This window comes from Gossypium raimondii, chromosome 4 (genome assembly GCF_025698545.1).
Source record: "Gossypium raimondii isolate GPD5lz chromosome 4, ASM2569854v1, whole genome shotgun sequence".
Lineage (NCBI taxonomy): Eukaryota > Viridiplantae > Streptophyta > Magnoliopsida > Malvales > Malvaceae > Gossypium > Gossypium raimondii.
Window position 1 is genome coordinate 19535010 of NC_068568.1, and position 21458 is coordinate 19556467.

Consider the following 21458-nt stretch of genomic DNA (forward strand, 5'->3'; position numbering starts at 1 on the left):
AGAATTTTCTAAAGGAAGCCATGAAAAAATAAGGTTTCAAGCCTAGTTAGATTGAAAATATTATGCGGTTAGTGGTTAAGTGTAATTCTATGCTGTCTGACTATTGCTATAGGCGGTTCCGACAAGGGGACCCCTCTCTCCTTATCTGTTCTTGATTTGCATGGAAGCGTTCTCATGCATGCTTACCCATGCACATAATGCTAAGATCTTTAAGGGCATCCGAGCAAGTCAAAATGGTCTGAGTATTAGGGTGGATTTAGATGGGCGATTGGGTACGGTGCGGTGCGTTTAATTTACTTTTTGCCTCATACTACAGTATCGCTACAGTATCTAATTTCACCGCCACTGCTATTTTTATATTAATTGCAGGTAAATACACTGCCTATCCAAATTCACCCTTAATCACCTCTTTTTCACTGATGATGCTCTTCTTTTTATTAGGAACAAGAAAATCGAGGTGGAAGCTTTTAAGAACATTATTGAAGCTTTAGAAAAAGCTTCGGGTCATAGCATTAATTTTGAGAACTCAATGGTATACTTTAGTCCTAATACTCCAGTGGTGCAACGTCATTTGTTTGAGGGCTGGCTTAAGACGAGAGTGGTGGATAAACTTGATAATTACCTTGGTCTCCCACTCACCATTGCTAAGAAAAAATCTACGGTTTTTAAAAGCATCTCTGACCGTATTTATTGCAGAATGAACAGTTGGTCAAAGAGACTTTTATCATTTGGGGGCAAAGATATCTTCATCAAATCAGCCCTCCAATCCATCCCAACATATGCCTTCCCCGTGTTCTTAGCTCCTAAAGGTGTCTTTGAGGATATCCAATCTAAGATTAGCCGCATGTGGTGGGGGGAGGGGAGAAAAACCGCAGCTGGTGTATGCTTGATCGGGAAAGGGTTTGCTTGGCCAAAGGAATGGAAGGTCTTGGCTTCGGGGATCTTCGTCTGTTCAATTTGGCTCTCTTAGGGAGACAAGTCTGGAGGCTTATGTCCTGCAAAGATACTTTATGCTACCGCGTCTTGAGCTCAAAATATTTTCCAAATGGTGGTGTCTTCAATCCAAAAAGATCCGACAAACCTTCCTATATTTGGCAAAGCATTGACACGCCTGCTGGACATTTAAAAAAGGGTTTTGGGTGGTTGATGGGAGACGGGAGAAGCATTGACATTTGGCAGGATAATTGGGGGTTTGAGGGTTTGACTGGCGACTTAATTGGTTCTAATAAGTTGACCATCCATGAAAAATGAGCACGTGCTCTCTGGAGTAATGATTACGAGGGGTGGAACGTGAACAGAGTGCATGCGATTTTCGGCCAAAATATGGGGGAGCAAATATGCAAAATCCCCATTATTCCTAATGCTCCTAATGACAGAAAAGGGTGGTTCCACAACCCCCATGGATATTATACATCGAAGTCCGCTTATTCTTGGTTGCTTCTTAAACAGATTGGATATGACCCGCATCGTCTTTTTTGGAGAACCATTAGGAAGATGAAGACCCTTGCAAAGATCCGGATTTTCTGTTGGAGAATAGGGAATGAAATCCTCCCTACTTATCAAAAGATCTCCACCATTCGAAAAGAGTTTCGGTCCTGAAAGTGAGACCTGATCCACGCTTTGAAAGAATGCCCGAATGCTCGTGAGATTTTGGCTGTGGGTGGTCTTAATGACAAGCTGCTTGATGGGGAATATACAAGGTGCGTGGATTGGATCGAAGATGCTATGGGGGAGATGGATCTACAGGCAGTGTCTGACTTTATCACTACTCTCTGGAACAGTTGGAACAATAAAAACAACTTCATTTCAAGAGGTAAGGAGGAGGAAGCAAGGATAGTTTCGGAAAGAGCATCGTCCCTGAGTAAAGAGTTCCGTATTCACAATTTGACAAACAAGCCTATCTTGCCTGTTACACCGGTAGAGATGAACTGGGTCAAACCCCAAAATGGTATTATCAAAATAAATTTTGACGCGACTATTGCTCCAACGATCATGGGATATGGGATTATTGCTCGAGACTGGGATGGCTTCGTGTTAGGGGGAAGCGAGGGCTTCATCGAATCGGGAATGCAAGCTGACTGGGCTGAGTTAAGAGCTTTTGAGGAGAGCATTGATTTTCGAAAAAAGTTTAACTTCAAAGACGTCCAGTTCGAAATGGACAGTGCTGGTCTGGTCAACCGCATCAACAATAGGTACAAAGACTTAACAATGATGGGCCACCGCCTTAAGGAAGTCTGTCCACATTTAAGGGATTTTAATTCCTCAAATACTATTTGGGCTAGTCGGTATTCTAATAGGATAGCTAATTTACTGGGTAAAAGGGCCTTAATTAATAAGTGTAATTTGACTTTCCTTATGGATTACCCTTTGGAGATCCATGACTTGGTTTCAAAAGATGCAATAAATTGAGGTCGACCTTTTAGGTCTTTTTATTAAAAAAAAAAAAAGAAAAAGATAACCTCACACTTTTAATCTGTCTCTGAAAATTTAGAAAAAAAAATTTCCCATTAAATTAAGATAAAAAATAGAAATAAAATAACATTAAATAATTAAAGATAACATATAATAAAAACAAAATGAAAGTAAATCAATTAAAGAATGGAAAAATAAAAAACAAAACAGCTAACTCAAACATTTCAGAGGTTAATGGATTGCTTGTCACGATCCACATGAGCACCCCAATAGTGCTTCAAGCATTGTCCACTAACTTTGAATGTGACCCCCGTTTTCAGGTCTTTGATACTAACAGCTCCATGCGGGTATACTTGAGCTACTTTAAAGGGACCTAACCAACGAGATTTTAATTTACCAGGAAACAATTTGAGCCTAGAGTTAAAAAACACCACCTATTGCACTGGTCTTCTCCTTGTACAACTTAGCATTTTCATATGCATGTGCCCTGAATTCTTCCATTTCATTCAGCTCTAACAACGTTTTATGGCCAACAGTGACCCAATCCATGTTCAGCTTTTTTAATAAAATGCTTTGTGCTCGAGCTCAGCAGGTAAATGACATGGCTTTCCATAAAAAGGCTTAAAAGGTGACATCCTCAACGGTGTTTTAAATGCAGTACGATAGGCCTACAAAGTTTCATCTAGTCTTGATGACCAATCCTTACGAGTTGGGTTCACCATTTTTTCTAGAATCTTATTGATTTTTCTATTAGAAACCCCAGCTTGTTCATTTGTTTGGGGATGATATGCTGTGGCAATCTTACGTTTCACCCCATACCGATGCAAGGCATTAGCCACTAGCTTGCAATCAAAATGAGATCCTTCATCACTAATAATGGCTCTAGTCATACCAAATCTTGTGAAAATGTTCTTGTGCAAAAACTTCATTACTGACATTGCATCATTAGTAGGAAGCGCAACAACTTCAACCCACTTAGAGACATAGCCCACTGCAAATAGTATGTGTAGGTTGCCCACTAACGGTGGAAATCGACCCATAAAGTCTATTCCCCATACATCAAACAACTCAATCTCCAAAATATTTTGCAATGGCATTTTGTGTCTCCTTGACAGATTTCTTGTCCCCTGACAACGGTCACACGATTGATAAAATCATAAGCATCATTGAATAGACTCGGCCAATAAAAGCCTAACTGGAGTACTTTGGCAGCAGTTCTCATTCCTCCAAAATGTCCTTTGTAAGGAGCTAAATGACAATGTTACAGAATGTTATGTATTTCGTCATCAGGGACAAACTTCCTAATTATCTTATCAGCACAATGTCTAAATAGGAAGGGTTCATCCCGATAATAATGCTTGGCTTCATGAAGGAATTTCCGTCTTCTTTGGCTGTTAAGATCAGGTGGCTTCACACCACTTACTAAAAAGTTCACTATCTAAGCATAACAAGGTAATGTCATGGCAACTAACAATTGCTTATCTGGAAAGTCTTCTTTAATAAGTTTGTCATTGCCATCTTCATTTCCAGATTCTAACATTGACAAGTGATCAGCCACTTGATTTTCAGTCCCCTTTCGATATTTAATTTCCAAGTATCTTGGCTTCGCATCTTTCTTGCTCACCAAATTCTTAATAGTAGAGAGATCCGTGTAGACTATTACCTTGGTACCAACTAGATAAGAGCGGAATTTATCAAATACGAACTCCACAGCCAATAACTCATTTTTCGTGCTGGTATAGTTAAGCTGCGCATCCGTCAGGGTTCTGCTCTCATAATATATTGCACATAGTACTTTATCTTTCCTTTGCCCCAACATTGCTCCCAAAGCATAATCGCTGGTGTCACACATGAGTTCAAAAGGCAATATCCATTCTAGAGCTATTATAATTGGTGCTGCTATCGGCCGTTTCTTCAATTCCTCGAAAGCTACCAAGCAATATTCATCAAAATTGAAAGATCTATTTTGCTCCAGTAAAGTGCATAAGGGCTTAAATATATTTAAGAAACCTTTAATGAATCTTATATAAAATCCCACATGACCTAAAAAACTTTTAATACCCTTGACACTGGTAGGAGAAGGTAATTTTTCTATCACTTCAATTTTTGCACTGTTCACTGCAATCCCTCGCTGTGATATCCTATGCCCCACAACAATTCCTTCACGAACCATAAAGTGGCATTTTTCCCAATTCAAAACAAGATTTTTTTTCTTCACAACGACACAGAACCAATTCCATATTTTTTAAGAAATCCTCAAAATCATTGCCAAACACAGAGAAATCGTCCATGAAGACTTTAAGGAAGTTTTCCACCATGTCCAAGAATATGACCATCATACAATGTTGAAAGGTTATTGGGGCATTACATAATCTGAATGACATTCGTCTAAATGTAAAAGTTCCATACGAAGACATGAATGTGGTCTTCTCTTGGTCATTAGGAGCTATTGTAATCAAATTATACCTTGAATAACCATCCAAAAAATAGTAAAAATCTTTCCCAGCTAATCTATCTAACATCTGATCAAAAACTGGTAGGGGAAACTGGTCCTTCCTAATTGCCTTATTAAGCTTACGATAGTCCATGCATACTCTTTTCTTGGGTACACATTGTACAGGACTTAACCATGAGCTGTCTGATATTGGGTAAATAATGTCAACATCAAGCCACTTAATGATCTCTTTCTTGACAACTTTTTTCAAGATCTGATTTAGTCTTCTCTACTGTTCAATAGAATTGTTATGGTAATCCTCCAAACAAATTTTACTCATGCAGAGAGTAGGGCTAATTCCCTTTATATCAACAAGGGTCCATCCTAATCTCTTTTTCGATCATCCAAGGACTTCTAACAACTTGACCTCTTGCCCGAGTGTCAAATTCAAAAACATTACTACTGGTAAAATGTTGTTGTCTCCCAAATATATATATTTTAAGTGTTGCGGCAAAGGTTTCAACTCCAGTGTGGGAGGCTCCTCTATAGAAGGCTTAGGAGGATTAAAAGAGAGATCTGATAAATCCAAGGATTCAAACTTCTTCCTTGGTGATAGAGGGTTGCGCGCAGACCAAGATCGAGTTGCCAAGTCACGAGAAAACTCTTACGAGACCCTAAACAAACAGATCTGAAAATAAAACAGAGAATAAGATTAAAACTAATCAGATCTAAAAATAAAATCCCCAAAATCAACTAAGAACAGCCAAGAATCAAAAGACTTATGATTAGATGTTTTTGGAATGTAGGAACACGAAATCGAACTCCAAGATTGATTTCCTATCAACCGATTCTGTCAAAGAACACCAAAACAGTAAACAAATTAAAACAATCAGATTTTTAATAGAACCTAGGGTTTGGGACGGCAAGAAGAAAAGAAAGAAATTGATGAATCAAAACGATTCCTGAAGAGTCAAAAGATTGTGATTCTGCCCAAAGATTAAAACAGCAAGTAATGCCCAAATTCCAGCAATCGAATTTCACCCAAAAGAGAAGGAATTAATCGACAAGAACCCTAGAAATTAGGGATTTTGATGCCGATTCTTTGCTGCCAAGAACAAAGGGGCTGATCGGATTTTGAATAATGAAGAGATCTTAGAGTTTAGACAAGGCTGAAACACAATAAAAGAACAGCAAATAAGTTAGCTAAATAAACTCGACACAAGCAGAATTTAAAAGAAAATATAAACAGCAAGAAATAAAAGAAAAGTCCTAAGAAGCCTTGAAATCCCGAAAGATTTCACAACTCCCTTCAAACGGCTCTAATCCCCCCTCCAATGAAGATTAATGGCAAGAAGAAGATTGAAGATGGCTCCCACAATCTAAAAGATTGTGAAGACAACTTCTAAAGAAAACTCAAGAGAAAATTCTTGGAGAAAAACTCAAGAGAATTTGCTTAAAACAAATCTGAAATTTTCAATATAATTGTAATGTGTAATGTGGGTGGTTGGTCAAGCCATATATATAGGCCTTCTAACAATTTTCCTAACCCTAATAGGAAAACTAAAAAAAACCTAATTATTGATTTTCAAAGGAATTTCGTCCAGGGCCTTTAATAGGCCTTTTTGGACTGAATTTTTACATAGAAATTTATTTATAAAGTCTAAAAATTAAAACTAAGTATTTAAAGAATTAAAATTTTACAAATTGGGCCACTTTGACAAATTGGCCTGATTTTCAACTAAATCTGATTTAAATTTCTGGATTGGGCTTAGAACATCTTATTGGGCCTTGTCTTTAAGAACTTGGGCTTGTAATCAATTCTCTCCCGAAATTGGCTTGTTAATGCTCGTAACTGAGATCTAATGCGCCTTAGTTGCAAGATTCAGTTTCTTGGACCAAGATTTCCAAGATTTGAAATCTTGATTTTCTTGATTCTTGAAATCGCTCAAAATAGCAAAATTGGACCAAGATTTGGTTTCTTGATTTTCTTGAAAACAAGAAAGTGAATCTTGATTTTCTTTTTTCTTCGTATACGCATCTAAGGCCTTTGTGACTCGTATCACTTGGTTTGTCCACAAACTGCTTAGCTTCCATAAGTTCACCAATGTCCTAAAAATTACTATGTCACTCCGCTCAAGTGAGTCTTAATCACTATCAAAATTGATGTGGCAAAATTTTGCAAATTCTATCTTGGTAGTTGTCATTACGTCCACCGAATTTAATCCCCTACTCAACTGATATTAACTAGTAATATAGAGTAAGTATGGAATCGTCCCACGAAGAAGCTCATGTTAAACCTATTTGAAAAGAATTGAAATCAAGTTAATATAAACATATGCGAGAAAGGAAAAATGGGGAGGTTTCTAATAATGCTCTTTGGTAACAAGTAAAATGTAGCATAAATTGTAAATGCTGAAAAATTGTCGAATTAAAGAGAGAGGATGCTTAGTTATTGACGCCTTAATCCACCAAGCACAAGGCCTTTTCGATCTTAAATTATTTTAGTAATCCAATTTAGCAACAAGGCTGAAAATGCACTTACGAAGCGAATTCCTATCCCAAGTAAATTTAAATTCAATTAGAGAATGTTCGTAATTGAATTCCTACCTTTAATTATTCTTTGTTGACTAATTAAAAGTGCATTCAGTATGTTAGAGATTTTACCTTGTGTTAATTAAAGAAAATCCTCCAACGGCTTCCGAAATTAAATCTGTAGTTGCTTCAATTAGCAGCATGCCAATTGATTATCACCAGTTCTAAGTGTAATTAAGAAATTCGATTACTCAGTTGCACTTAGATGAGTATGAGAAAAGTCTTAAATTAAGTAGGTGATCAATCTAATTGATTTAGAAAAATTCCTTGGACGTTAAAGCAAGCAACTCAAGAATGCCAAATCCAAATTTTAAATAAAATTAATTCATAAATTCCTTGTGCCAGGTTTCATAAGTGTCTAACTAAGCTTGAATATTCTAACCACTCATAGCAATTGAAACGAAACAAGAATCACTTGTAACCAACATAAATTACAAACTGAGTTTGGAGAAGGAAATTCCTCCAATCGTCGAGCTTTCCTTCTTCCGTTCATTTGAAATTCTCGGCTACTACTTCAATTGCTTGTTAGGCTTTTCTTGATTCAGGTTTGAAGTTTTCCTTTGCTCGAGTGCCATGCCTCTCTCTGCTGTATTTTTTCCTCGCTTTTAGACTCCTTTTTCAAATTCTTTGGTCATCTCTATTTATGGGATAATAACCTCCAACAATTCAAAATTAAATTTGATCTTATCCCCTTTATCCTAGTGAACCTTTCACATGAAAATAGCCTTAGCTTAGTAGAGTTTTACTTTAATTAAACTCTTCAAGGCTGATGTGATTAGAGTAACCACCGCTAGAAGGAAATCAATTTAATTTCCTTGCTGATTTTGTCGCATGTTTGGTCTGTTGTACATCTAATTGGACCGACTTTTGTCCCAATGCTAATTTAATTGCTTCAACCACATATGATCAACATTCATGACTTAATCATGCAAATTAAATTCCAAATTGAGCTCATACGGAAATCCAAATGTCATTCACCTGCACATGACTTAAAATTTTAACATTAAATTACTGAATTGGAGCAAAAAAAAACATTATTACGGCATGGGATGTTCTTGCTGTAATTTAGACTAATTCAAAATTCAATTGCTCAAAATTTAATCAATAATTTAAATAATTTAGTTCAATAAGTTAAGCTCAAAATTGAACTCAACATATCTCTACTGTTATTTCTATCAACCTAATGGCATGACATTCTTCATTCTCATCAGCGCATTTCAAGGTATCAAATAGATTGAAAGTACTCTATTGATCATTTACCTTTCTGCACATCAATTAAAGTCCTGCCAGTAGTAAGAAAATGTTTTCCTGGTCAGCTTCACATTCTAAAATAAGGAAATATGCAAGAAAAATAAATTTAGCTAATCTTACTAGCACGTCTTCAATTTTACCTTCCAGATGCGCGTAGGATTGATCAGCCAATTGTAACGTAACGGTAATAGGTCGTTCTTTCTTTCTCAATTTCCAGCTTTCTGAAAATAGACATAGGCATTAGATTTACACTTGTTCCTAAATCACATAATGCCTTACTAACATAATGATTTCCAATTGAACGTGGGATAGTGAAACTCTCCGAGTCCTTCAACTTTGGAGGTAATTTATTCATCAACATTGTTATGCACACTTTAGTGAGAGCAACAGCCTCAAATTCTTCCAATCTACACTTATTTGACAGTATATCTTTTATGAATTTCACATAATTGGGCATATGCTCCAAAGCTTCTACTAGCGTTATGTTAATATGGAGTTGCTTCAAAACATTCAAAAATCTTTTGAACTGAACATCCTATTTAGAGTTATAGAATAATTGAGAAAAAGGTAGAGGTGGTCATCCTTCAGGTTGTTGATATTGTTTTGCTCTGGCATTTTTGTTGGCAACATGATCTGACTCTGCTGCAACATTCTTCTGTTGACCCTTTTCAGGTGTAGTATGCTATTCAATTAATTTTGACTTTTTTCCGTGGCTAAGTTTGGAGTTATCCTCTTCTACAGTGGTGCCTTGAACAATATTATCCAACTGTGTCCCACTTCTGAGAGTGATAGCTTTGCATTATTCCTTCTCTTGTGTTCTCAAATTCTCAGTATCACTTAGCAATGCTTCTTGTGGCCTTAGATTTAAAACATTCGCTATCTGCCCCACTTGATTCTAAAGAGCTTTGAGGGATGCAACTTGGCTATAAATTACAGCATCATTCTTGGCCATTTATTCCTTCAACAAGGTTTCATTATAGGTAGAAGATGATGCTTGACCTTGTTGAACATTTTTCCTCAGCATAGGATTATTATAACTAGGTGGTGAACTATTATCATTCTGTCTCGTAACATTGTATAAATTCCTCGCACCTTGATTATTTCAACTAAGTTCGGCTGTTGCTTCGACCCTAGATTGTAGGTGTTGGAATAGGGGTTATTATTCTAGTTAAAATTACCCATGTAGTATACAGATGTTGGGTTTGATGGGCATTCATCAAACACATGGTCTTCATTGCAATAAACACACGATGGCTTGGTTGATTTCATCTCCTAGACTACAGTGGGTCTTTTCATTGCTTTGATCATATTAGCTAAAGAAGATACCTGGGCTATCAATAAAGTGATTGCGTCAAGCTCCCTGGTACCAACAACTTTCTTACCCATCCCAACTCTCGTGGCAGGATATTGATAATCATTGTTGCCAATTTTTTCCAAATTCTCATATGCTTCAATATAAGATTTATCCAGAAAGGTACAATTGGAAGAAGCATCAACTACAATAATCATATGTGCATTCAACCCATTATAAAATATCTTTATTTGTGTCCTGTGTTGGAATCCATGCATCAAACATTTCTGAAGTAATTCTTTAAATCGTTCCCAGGTTTCATATAGCGTTTCATCCTCCGATTGTCGAAAAGATGTAATGTCATTTCTAAGCTTGGCATTCATATTTGGTGGATTATACATTAGAAAAATCTCTAGCAAAGATCATTCTATAATGCCACTATTCCCAATGGCAAAACATTCAGCCACGCCCTTGCACAATCTTTCAAAGAATATGGAAAAAATTTTAAGTTGCAAGGCGTCTTCTGGAACAGTCTGTTGTCTAAACGAGTTACAGACTTCTAGAAAAAGTCTTAAATGCAATCTTGGATATTCAGTGGATAATCCACCAAACTATCCTACTGTTTGCAACATCTGAAACATTACTGGCTTCAACTCGAATTGTTGAGCTTGTATATATGGTCTGAATTGTAACACCCCTAACCCGTATCTATCGTCGGAATACGGTTAGGAAGCATTACCATAAAGACATAACTCAAATCAGTCATTCTCCACTTTTTCATAATCATTGAAAAATCCAATCAAACATATGCATAACGTCCCTAATTCAAGCCCTCGAGGCTTAGAAACACTTTAGAACCAATTCAGGACTAAATTGGAAACATTTAAAACTTTATGGAAAAAAGATGGAAAAATTCACATCGTAGGGGTCACACCACCGTGTGGCTAGGCCGTGTGGGCATTCGAAGTAGGAACACAGGGACATGTCCCAGCCCGTGTCCGTGCTTATGTAACTCTCTAACTCGGTTCACATGACCAAGCCACATGCCCATGTGCCAAGCCGTGTAACATTTGAAATGTAACCTTTTAAAAACTACAGGGGACATACGGCTGTGTAGCGTGGCCGTGTGTCACACACGGCTGAGACATATGCCCGTGTTTTAGGCCATGTGGACAAGAAATAGGTTAATTTCAAGCCATTCCTTTCACCCATTACAAGCTCACACCTACAAGATATTTGCACATGCAATCAAGCTTTCAAGCATACCAAAGCATGCATATTAAAACCAATTCAATAGGTCATTTATCCATACAACCAATATGCCAAAAGGCACTTCACACATAATCATCAAATCAATCTAAACATGTGCACATTTACCGTTTATCACTATTTTGTTTCCATGCCAAAACATATCACAATTGATACATGTCAATCACACGAAATTAATATCCAAATGGTCATAATTAAACTAAACATATTTGATTTAAATTCTATATCAATACATGCCATAAATGATCATTTTGCAACCATGCCAACAATTATCACTTTGGTCACAAATCATACGTCAATTTCACCTTATAAACACCAATCATCAATGCATCAAAATAACATAAGTTTCAAAAATTCAAAGCAACATTTCATGCCAATATCACACACAAGCATACCAATTTGGCCATTCCAAACATATCATCACTAAATCAATTAAACATTAGCCATCAATCCCAAAAGTACAAAAATGTCATCAGTCATAAACCATATTTACAAGCCAAACATAGTGACCATATCATCAAGCACAAAACACCTATACATGCCATTATAAAAATCTATCGATAAAATTAGTGGGTAGTGTGATGGATCTTTGACTAGCTTCCAACCCGATCGAGCTTCTGATAATCTATAAAGTAAAGGAAAATAACTACGTAAGCAATGTATGCTTAGTAGGTTCGTATAAACTTTAAGCATAATATTTCATTTCATTAATAAACTTTATAGAATAAACATAAATCTATGCCAATGCCATAAGATTCATAAATTGATAGGATCATCAACTCACAAATGAGTAAGTTCATTTATGTCACATACATTTATCATTCATAATATGATAGGATTTTATGGGACTTAATAGATAATAATCAACTTTTCTATAAGATTTTACACTTTTCAATCTACTTTCCTTTCATTCTGTTCCTAGTGCTTATCATAAGCCTAAACAACATTATCAATTCCCGACTTAGTATATTTATCCATTATATAGGTATATCCATCCATAGCATACATAAATTTCTCACGTATAGTACATTCAAACTCATTACTCCCTTTTCATCAAATTTCATTTCAACTATGAATTTACCATTTCATTACCTTTCCTCACCCGTTTCATATTCATAACACACAAGATATACGCATAACCATGACTACAAACTATTGCATTTAAACATAGCTCATTTTGAATCATCTACATAATCAACCATTGATAAGAAATTACATACTTTGATTTATTTCACATTTTCATGGACATGAGCATGTTACCAATTGAGCGCTTACCGTTTTAATGTATTTAATTAAGATTAAACATGATATAATTCAATCATAAACTTGGCGCAATCTTAAGCACCAACAACAACACATGTTAGCATAATTGAATATAATTCATGTGAACTTAACATAGATAACCATTATACTTGAGCATGATCCAATTGGATTTATCATCCTTCATAATATATCATGTTTTCCATGTATCACCATTTCAATAAGTTTCATACACACATGTCTTGGTTCATATTGAACATTTACTATTTCATTTACATAACACAAAAGGCATAAACATAACATTTACCATAGTCACAAGCTAGTGATTAAACACATAACTTAGCAATTTATCACATGGTAAGATATGGTACATAAACATAGCATCACTTAAATCATACCTTTCATAATCATGGATATTCATACTTTGATCATTGGTACATCATACCTTTCCATATTTTTCATAGTGAAGTCAATTAGAACCCTTATTGGAGCTCACAAAAGTGTGCTAAATGATTGTCAGAACCATCCATTTTTATATTCGATGGTCGAAGCCATCCCTTTTCATATTCGATGGTCGTCACCAACCCTTTTTCATATTCGATGGTCAAAGCCATCCCTTTTCATATTCGATGGTCGCTACCATCTCTTTTCATACTCGATGATCACCACCATCCCTTTTCATATTCGATGGGCGTCGATACTTCGTTGGATTTTCTGTGGAGACATGATATGATAATATAACATAACATGATAACATTTAAAACAAACTTTTAAAACACTATTTTAACGTACAAACTTACCTGTCTAAATTATAGAAATGACAACGTATAGGGGCATTTTGGTAATTTTCCATTCTTCTCGAGTTTCGACTCGATCTTGATCTAAATAAATAATTTTATTCCATCTATAAATTTAGACAGTAAAACAATGTATTTTATGCAATTTAGCCTTTTTACATTTTTACAAAATTGTCCTTACCATTTTAATTTTATTCAATTTAGTCCCTAAGGCTAAAACATGCAAATTAACCATTTTTAATGCAAATTCACATTAGCTGAATATTCATGGTACACAAAATAACCTACATTTGTAATAATTTCATATCAAATCCTTGTACTTTTACTATTTTAACAATTTAGTCCCTAATCAGAAAATTCATCAAAATCACTTAACAAAATGTTTTTAAATGTCAACCAACATTTCAAACTCATCATTTAATAACTAAAATCACATAGATTCATCAATGGCAATGTAACAGCCCGTTTTTAGTGAAATTAGAACAGTGGCTTTGGGACCACAAATTCAACATGAAAATATTTATTTTATTATTATTTTAATGTCTACAGCATGTTAGTAGTATCGTAGAAAATTTTTTTTAAGAAATTGTACCGTTTGCATGCTTAATTCGATAAAAAGAACTAAATTGAAAAAGGTGCAAAACTTGACTTCTATAGACTAAAAAGATTAAATAGCTATGGACTTGAGTGTTTGAGGGTTTTATGTGGTAATTAGCCCAATTCTAATTTGATTGGACTTTATGGACACAATTTTAAGTGATTTTAAGTTATAAGTTAAGGTTAAATTAGTAAATTAATAAATTAACTTAAAATTAAACTAAAAGAAAGATGGTATCATCTTCCTAATTGAATACCATCACTGAATGTTAAAAGAGAAAAGCCATTGGAGAAGATTCAACAATCGACCATCACTCTTTGTCTTGCATGTGAGTATTTTTCATCCCGTTTTTAATGATTTCTATGTTTTCGGAGTCGTAGCTTTATCTAGCTAGCCTAAGGACTAATTTGCAAAACTGTTGAAAGTCTAGGGTTTTACCATGAATGTATACTTGTTGTTGTAATGTTTGATGGAAGAAAATGAGTCTTTGTTGTTAGATAAACAACTTTTATAAAGTGAATTTTGGTTAAAAAGTCAATTAGGGATTAAATTAAAAAATGTGAAATATTTAAGGTGAAATTATGAAAATAATAAAATGTATGAGTTGCTAGGGGCCTATATGAAATTCGTCTAGCTTAGGTTAGGGATGAGTTTGAATGAAATTCATTTTATGTGCTTAGGGACTAAATTGTAATGAAATAAAAACATTAGGGGGAAAAGCATAATTTTGTAAAAATACGAAATTGGATTGAATTGAATAGAAGATTATTGAATAAATTGAAATTATTCATTTAGATCAAGATAAGCCTCGTACGACTTTTGATCGTTGCAAAGATAAAGTTTTGGATTAATCAACGTCGTATCTACATTTTTATCGTCGAGGTAAGTTCGTATGTTTAAATAGCAATTTAATATGTTTGATTTAAATGCTATTATGACATATTATTATATCTTGTCTCTACGAAAAATCCAACTATATTTTGATGAATTTTGATCCTCGTTTGAACCTTAGAAATATAGGATACAAATGACATGTCATTAGGGTTACCATGTTTCGGGTGCTGGTCCTAAACGTCCTACTGATGGCTGAGTTCTGACATGTGTTGGGGATACTTGATAGCTTGTGTGAGCAGCATTGTGTAGCTACGTTCCGACCGACAACTTGTATAAGCAAACCCCTTTATGTCTCGAGAAAGAGCATCTATGTAAAGGAAAAGGAAAGAAATGGTTTCGACCATATATTAGCTCACAGTGTGTGAGATTCCCACGTATATGATAATATTCTAAGTGGTTCAATAGGCATACAAAAGGAAGGAACGATGAGTGTTCCGATTGACAATGTCATGAAAGTATGGAAAGGTAAGAGATGTTGATGATTAAAGTATGTATAGCCATATTCATGAAAAGTGTGAATGCTTATATTTTATGTTCATGAAAACTGTGGTGAATTTACTAAGTTATGTGTTTATTCCCTAACTTGAGTTGTTGTGGATGCTTAAGCTTGTACCAAGCTATGTTAGATTAATTCATAAATTATTTTAAGCTTATGTATTGAAATGGTAAGCATTGTTTATGATTTACGAACTTACTAAGCATTATATGCTTACTTTGTGATATTTTTCCATGTTTTTAGATAATCAAAAGCTCGTTTAGGTTGGAAGCTTGTTGGAGATCCATCACACTATCTATCAGTTAATTGGTAGATTTTGATGATTTTGAGTCATGATTATAATGGCATGTATAGGTGTTTTATGTTTGATGAAATAACCATTATATTTGGCTTGTAAATATGAGATTTTTGTTGATGAATTGGTTGTTATGTTGGCATGTATATGTGGTTTTATAATGGTTGACATCTTGGCATTTTGTGCTTAAATGGTGGATGTTGGAATGGTTAATTAAATGCATGCTATGAATGGTCCTTTAGATATGCTTAGGTCAAATTACAAATGATTGTCTTAGGTCAAATTATGATCATGGTCCTTCTATTATCTTCAAATTTAGGATTTAATATCTATACTTTAATTTGACATAATTTGGTTCTTCTGTTTTTAGTTAGTCCAAACAGTTGATTATTTCAATTAAAATGCTTAGGCCAAAAGGTTCTCCTAAAACTACCCATTCCAAACTTATAAAATCGAAATAGATTTACTTTTTGGTTAGAAAGGTGTACTTATCATCTTGAAATATATATTTTTGGTATGTGTTAGAAAGATATTTCTAAGAAATATTCATGACCACATTTTAATCGGAATAGTTAAAGATTTTAGTTACTTAGACCAACTAATGTCGTTGATAAAGTCAACGACGAATTATGTTAAATTAAAATATAAATAAATACTAAAAAATAGCTAAGTAGAGATCAATAATAATTTTTTTTGTTATCTCAGAGGCAAAGCCATAAATTTTGCTTGGGGGCAGAATTAAATTATATACTTTTACAATAGTAAAATAGAATTTTTATCATTTTAATAGAGTATATCTTTATAGTTTTTAAATGATTAAATTAATTTTTATCATTTTGGGGGCCAAAGTGCATTTTACCATTACTAATATAAAATTTTATAAACTATAAAGGGGCTTCAATGACAATTTTTCTATTTTAAGGGGGATGGGGGCCCTGCTAGCCCCCTCTAAATTCGCTACTGTGTTCTCTTGTAGGGTAAAAAGAAAAAGAGAAAAAGAGCACTTATGATGACAGAATCACTTATAACCTTCTTTTTATATAAATAACTAATGAAATTATAATCATTGAAGTAACAAATTATGTAAAAAGATAAAGTATGTAGATTAAATCTTAAATTCAGGCGTAATATAAAGTCCAAAAGTGAAATTAACCATTTTAGGTAATCTAATAAAATAAAGGGACCAGAATTTAAAACTAACCATTTATGTTTATAAAGAAAAGAGAGAGAGAGAGAGAAAAAGATAGCACCGGACAGGTGTCAATGAAGGAATGCCTTAAGGCCTTCCTTTTATATATAGTCGTATATATTTTCTTTTTCTTTTTAAATGTGGACTCAATCATTGGCTGAATAATAAATTTGTGTGAATATAAAATTGATTGAGATAATATTTAGGATTTAATTTTCTTATTGTAAATCATTTTCTTCTCTCATTATAATGTAATTATTCATTTGTGCAAAATATATACGTACTTAATGGAAATCAAGTAATTTTGCAATTAAAAGTTACTTGCTAGAAAAAAGCTAAATAACATAAAATTCTTGAATTCGATAGCTACTTCATCAAATATTTAACAGTTCTTTACTTTTCTTTTTTTTAATGTAAAACAAATATTTTCTTTTAATATTAATCGTATAATGGCTGTTGGAAAAGTGATAGAATTTGTATATAAATCTTATTAAATATGTGTTTAATAATTAAATAAGTACTTTTAAGTTGTTTTGTTTAAGGGTTAATATAAAAAAATCATTTTAAAAATCAGTTGAGCCTTTAATTGAATATAAATAATCAATCAATTCAGCTTTTGAATTGTTAAAATTGATTTAAGCTCCATCCATGGATATGCCCGTCATATAATGAAAACGAATACAATCTTTTAAAATGTTTAAAAATCATAAAAATTATTAAAATTAATAGAAAATTATAAAATTATAAAGAAATATTTAAAACCTATAAAATATTGAAAATGTTTAAAAAATATTATTAAAAAAGTATAAAAAAAACTAAAATAATTCCACCTTAAAAGATTGTCACCTTAAACCACGACAATGTATCCTCATCCAACTATTTGGCTCCAATTTTGGGTGGAGACAGCTCAAGGGCGGTTAATTTTAGAAAATATATTTTTATTACTTTATTCTTGAAAGAAGATAAATAATTTGGAGAGCTATATATTAATGAATTTTTCATTTTTAATGTTGATAATATTTAGAGTATAAGTGGAGATGACAAATGGAAATAGTTTCCAAATGGCAGGTCTACATTTTCAAAGGCTTAGTAACTCTTATAAACATGATAAAACAAGTTACCTACGTAGATGACAAATCATTCTGTATACGACATTACTTTTTGAATTAATATCACATTAACGTGGAAAAACTTTGAGTTATACATTTGTCTCCATACAATTTCAATTTATTTTCTGTTTTATACTTTTTATAATATTTTATATTTTTATATTTTAAATATTTTTTATAATTTTAAATGTTAATGTAATTTTAATAATTTTATATTTATATATTTATATATTTTTTATAATTTTGAAAATTCTAAAAATTTAAAATTTCTGTAATTTTAAAATATTTTTTATCATTTTGATTTTAAACATTTTAAAGAAAATGTACCAATTTTCACCACGTGGCACAATCCTTATGTGTTATACAATGAATATAATATGACTTTATTGATTTCTTATATTTGATTAAAGATTAGATTGGGTAATATTTTTGATTGAGGTACAATTGATTATTAACTTATTTTATATAATTTTTATTATATTAAATATTTATTTAATATTTATAAAAAATATATTAAAAAAACACCATCATAAAATGTTATTTATCATTTAAAAGAAATAATATATTAATTTTTAATTGAATTAATCCATGGTTTTAATAATAAGTATATATATTTGATATAGACGTTTCAGAGTAATAAACAGGGATGATCATTTGTCATATTGCTGCCATACATTGAATAGAGCTGATAAATATAGTTGCACCTATATGTAATTGTCATTATATTTGATGATTATTAATTAGAATCTCAAACTTCATACCGACATGAGAGAGTAATCTCAATTGCATTCCACAAATCAGATTTTACCCAATTCGAGATATATAATGTAAAACGCGGCTCACCTGTGGCCCAACCTAACTAATTACACTCATTCGTATCTTTAAAAACAAAGGTTGATAAATTTTAAATAATACTAAAATTAAGTGATAAAGTAATTTTTTATAGACAAAATTTCGAGACAATAAGATTTTAGGTAAAAAAAATTATGAAAGTCTATATGTTAGGAGTTAAATTGCATTTTGTCATTTTTATTTTTAAAAAAATGGTAAGTCTGTATATGTTAAATCAAAGAGTAAATTGATCCTTTTTGTTAAAAATTTTATCTATTTCTACCATTAAAAACTGGTCTAGCTGATTGAATAATCAGACAATGCCACGTAGTGTGCCATGCATATCTCCTGTTGATATATAGAGACTAATTTTTAATAATAAAATTTGATAGAATTTTTAACAAAAAGGCTAATTTATTCTTGAATTCAATGTACAAGGATTAATTTGCTCCGTTTTGTATTAGAAGAGATAAAATGCAATTTTAAATCATAATACAAGGTTCTCTACAATACTTTAATTGTGGTTTTTATTATACATTAACAAATATGTGTAAAATTCATTAAAAATATTAAATTTAAGTTAATTTAATCTTTTAACCGCTTTATTATTATAAATATGAGAGAGGTAAGTATTATTCATTTTAGCAACAATTAACAATTAACATCGAAACAAATGATCAAAAATATTGAACTAAATAATTAATTAAATTTGGCCATAATTTACCTAGAAAACTTTTGAAGTTTTAATGGTTGGGATATGGAGGTGAGTATTGTAGAGAGAAGAAAAAACATGAGACGCACGCGACACAAGTTTTTTTTTGGGGGGGGGGGGTTAGATTCTTGAAGGAACATGTTTTCTCAAATATAATAATTGTAGTTTCGAACTTTAGTATGATTATTGGGGGAACAAAAGTTGGTGTTGAAGTAATCCCCAAAAGAATGACTGTTGAGATATAGGCAAATAAACACACTTCTTCTATTTTGTTTTAGAGCAGCCAAAAACGCAGTCCAACCCACATGTCCAACATATATCTGGTTTACACCCCAACTATCAGCAGACTGCAGTTCATCAACAACTGGTTTGCACTTTTGCAGCATTTTCGAGCTTTGTCAAATCTCTGCAACATCAATTTCCATCCCCCATAAATGGATTCTCTCATCTCCGGTTTCAAACCCAGGAGAACCTTCCCGCCATTTGTCTTTGCAACTATCATCTCACCATGCATTACTCGAAACCCAGAAAGAGTTCCAATGCTAGCAGCGGCGGTGGCGGTGCTTCCGCTTCGGCTGGTGGTGCTTCGGAGCGTCATCGGTTATATAGGGGAGTAAGGCGTCGGACCAGTGGGAAATGGGTGTCTGAAATTAGAGAGCCGAGGAAGCCCAACAGAATCTGGCTGGGTACATTTCCCACTCCTGAAATGGCAGCTATTGCTTATGATGTTGCGGCACTTGCGCTAAAAGGCCAAGATGCTGAGCTTAACTTTCCCAACTCCGCCGCCTCTTTGCCTGTGCCGGCCTCCAAGTCCCCTAGGGATATCCAGGCGGCTGCTACCTCTGCTGCGGCTGCTTTAGGGGCTGCAAACGATGCTTTATTTGGGAATGAGGATATTGAAGGTCAGGGTAATAATATCAGTCGGGTAGTGCCCGAGAAACCCACGACGGCTTATGAGTTTGTGGATGAGGATATGATCTTTGATATGCCTAATGTTCTTGCCAATATGGCTGAAGGGATGCTTCTCAGTCCTCCTCGCTGGGACATTGACATTGCTGCTGATCATGTTCCCGCTTATAACACCGGAGATTATGAGAACCTTTGGAAATTCCCTTAATAGTAATAATATAAATATCGATACTAATAGTCTTAAAATAACTATGAAAGCTCTCCCTTACAATGAAAAATGAAAAAAGCAAAGACCAGTGGACACTGTTTAGTATATAACAGTGCCAAGGTTACTACCACAAACCTGGGACGGGTGTTTTTGATTGTTTTGTACAGGATTTTCTGTTTTTATGAGGGGTTGCTGTTTGTCTCACCTCGATTACTGTAAATCTTCCAAGTGTCCGTACACTGTGTGTCCGAGTTGAAGCTTGCTTTAGCAAATAAAAATGTTTTTGAGGCTGCTTGTTTATAATTGTCCGAAGCTGAAAGATAAAATTGACCCAATTGAATTCATCTGCTGGGTTTGTTTTAAAAGCTATTTTGCAGGCTTTGTCTGTGGCTTGATCGGAACAACGTGCAGTTTACAGCACAAAGCAACATATATTCTGATGATCTTCCAACTGTAGATTATCAGTTTTAGTCGTCATGATTGAGTTTTTCTTTTGCACTACAGAGGATCCATCCGACAGGTATATGCTTCAATACGGCAACCGGAAACAGCCATGATGGTTTTAAGATAAGCAAAATATGAAGGTTTTTTGATGAAAAAGAGTAATCTGGAATCGCAGATGTTGCTTAAACTTTAATTAAATTAAACCAAAGAAGATAACAAATCACAGACTCCAAATATCCAATATTGTTTGGTAAAGCAATGCAAGTTGGGAGGTTTAGTCAATAAGAATAATTAAAACGTTGATTTATGGACTTCAATTATCCCTCTCAAACCATTTAATTAACTTAAAATTGACTCTCTTTTCTATCATATATCATATATAATATAACAAATATATATACAATTAAATTACACTATGTTTTTATATTTAACTTTTAAAGATAATTTATGTTTCAAAAAGCACATTT

At 33.6% G+C, this 21458-nt stretch overlaps 1 protein-coding gene and 1 non-coding gene across 2 annotated transcripts; both read left to right on the top strand.

Moving 5' to 3' along the window:
• The first annotated feature begins 10247 nt into the window (after positions 1-10247).
• LOC128040798 (small nucleolar RNA R71) lies at positions 10248-10354 on the top strand. Its single transcript, XR_008195604.1, has one exon. It is a non-coding gene; the product is annotated as a small nucleolar RNA R71 (small nucleolar RNA).
• Positions 10355-19625: 9271 nt separating this feature from the next.
• Positions 19626-20828, top strand: LOC105767244 (ethylene-responsive transcription factor ERF024). Its single transcript, XM_012586749.2, has one exon. It carries the CDS (start codon positions 19939-19941, stop codon positions 20545-20547), a length of 609 nt encoding a protein of 202 aa, XP_012442203.2. The 5' UTR covers positions 19626-19938; the 3' UTR covers positions 20548-20828.
• The last annotated feature ends 630 nt before the right edge of the window (positions 20829-21458 follow it).

Bases quoted from the DNA above. Each gene is read 5' to 3' on its own strand.
- LOC105767244 (XM_012586749.2), top strand. From the start codon at position 19,939: ATGCATTACTCGAAACCCAGAAAGAGTTCCAATGCTAGCAGCGGCGGT.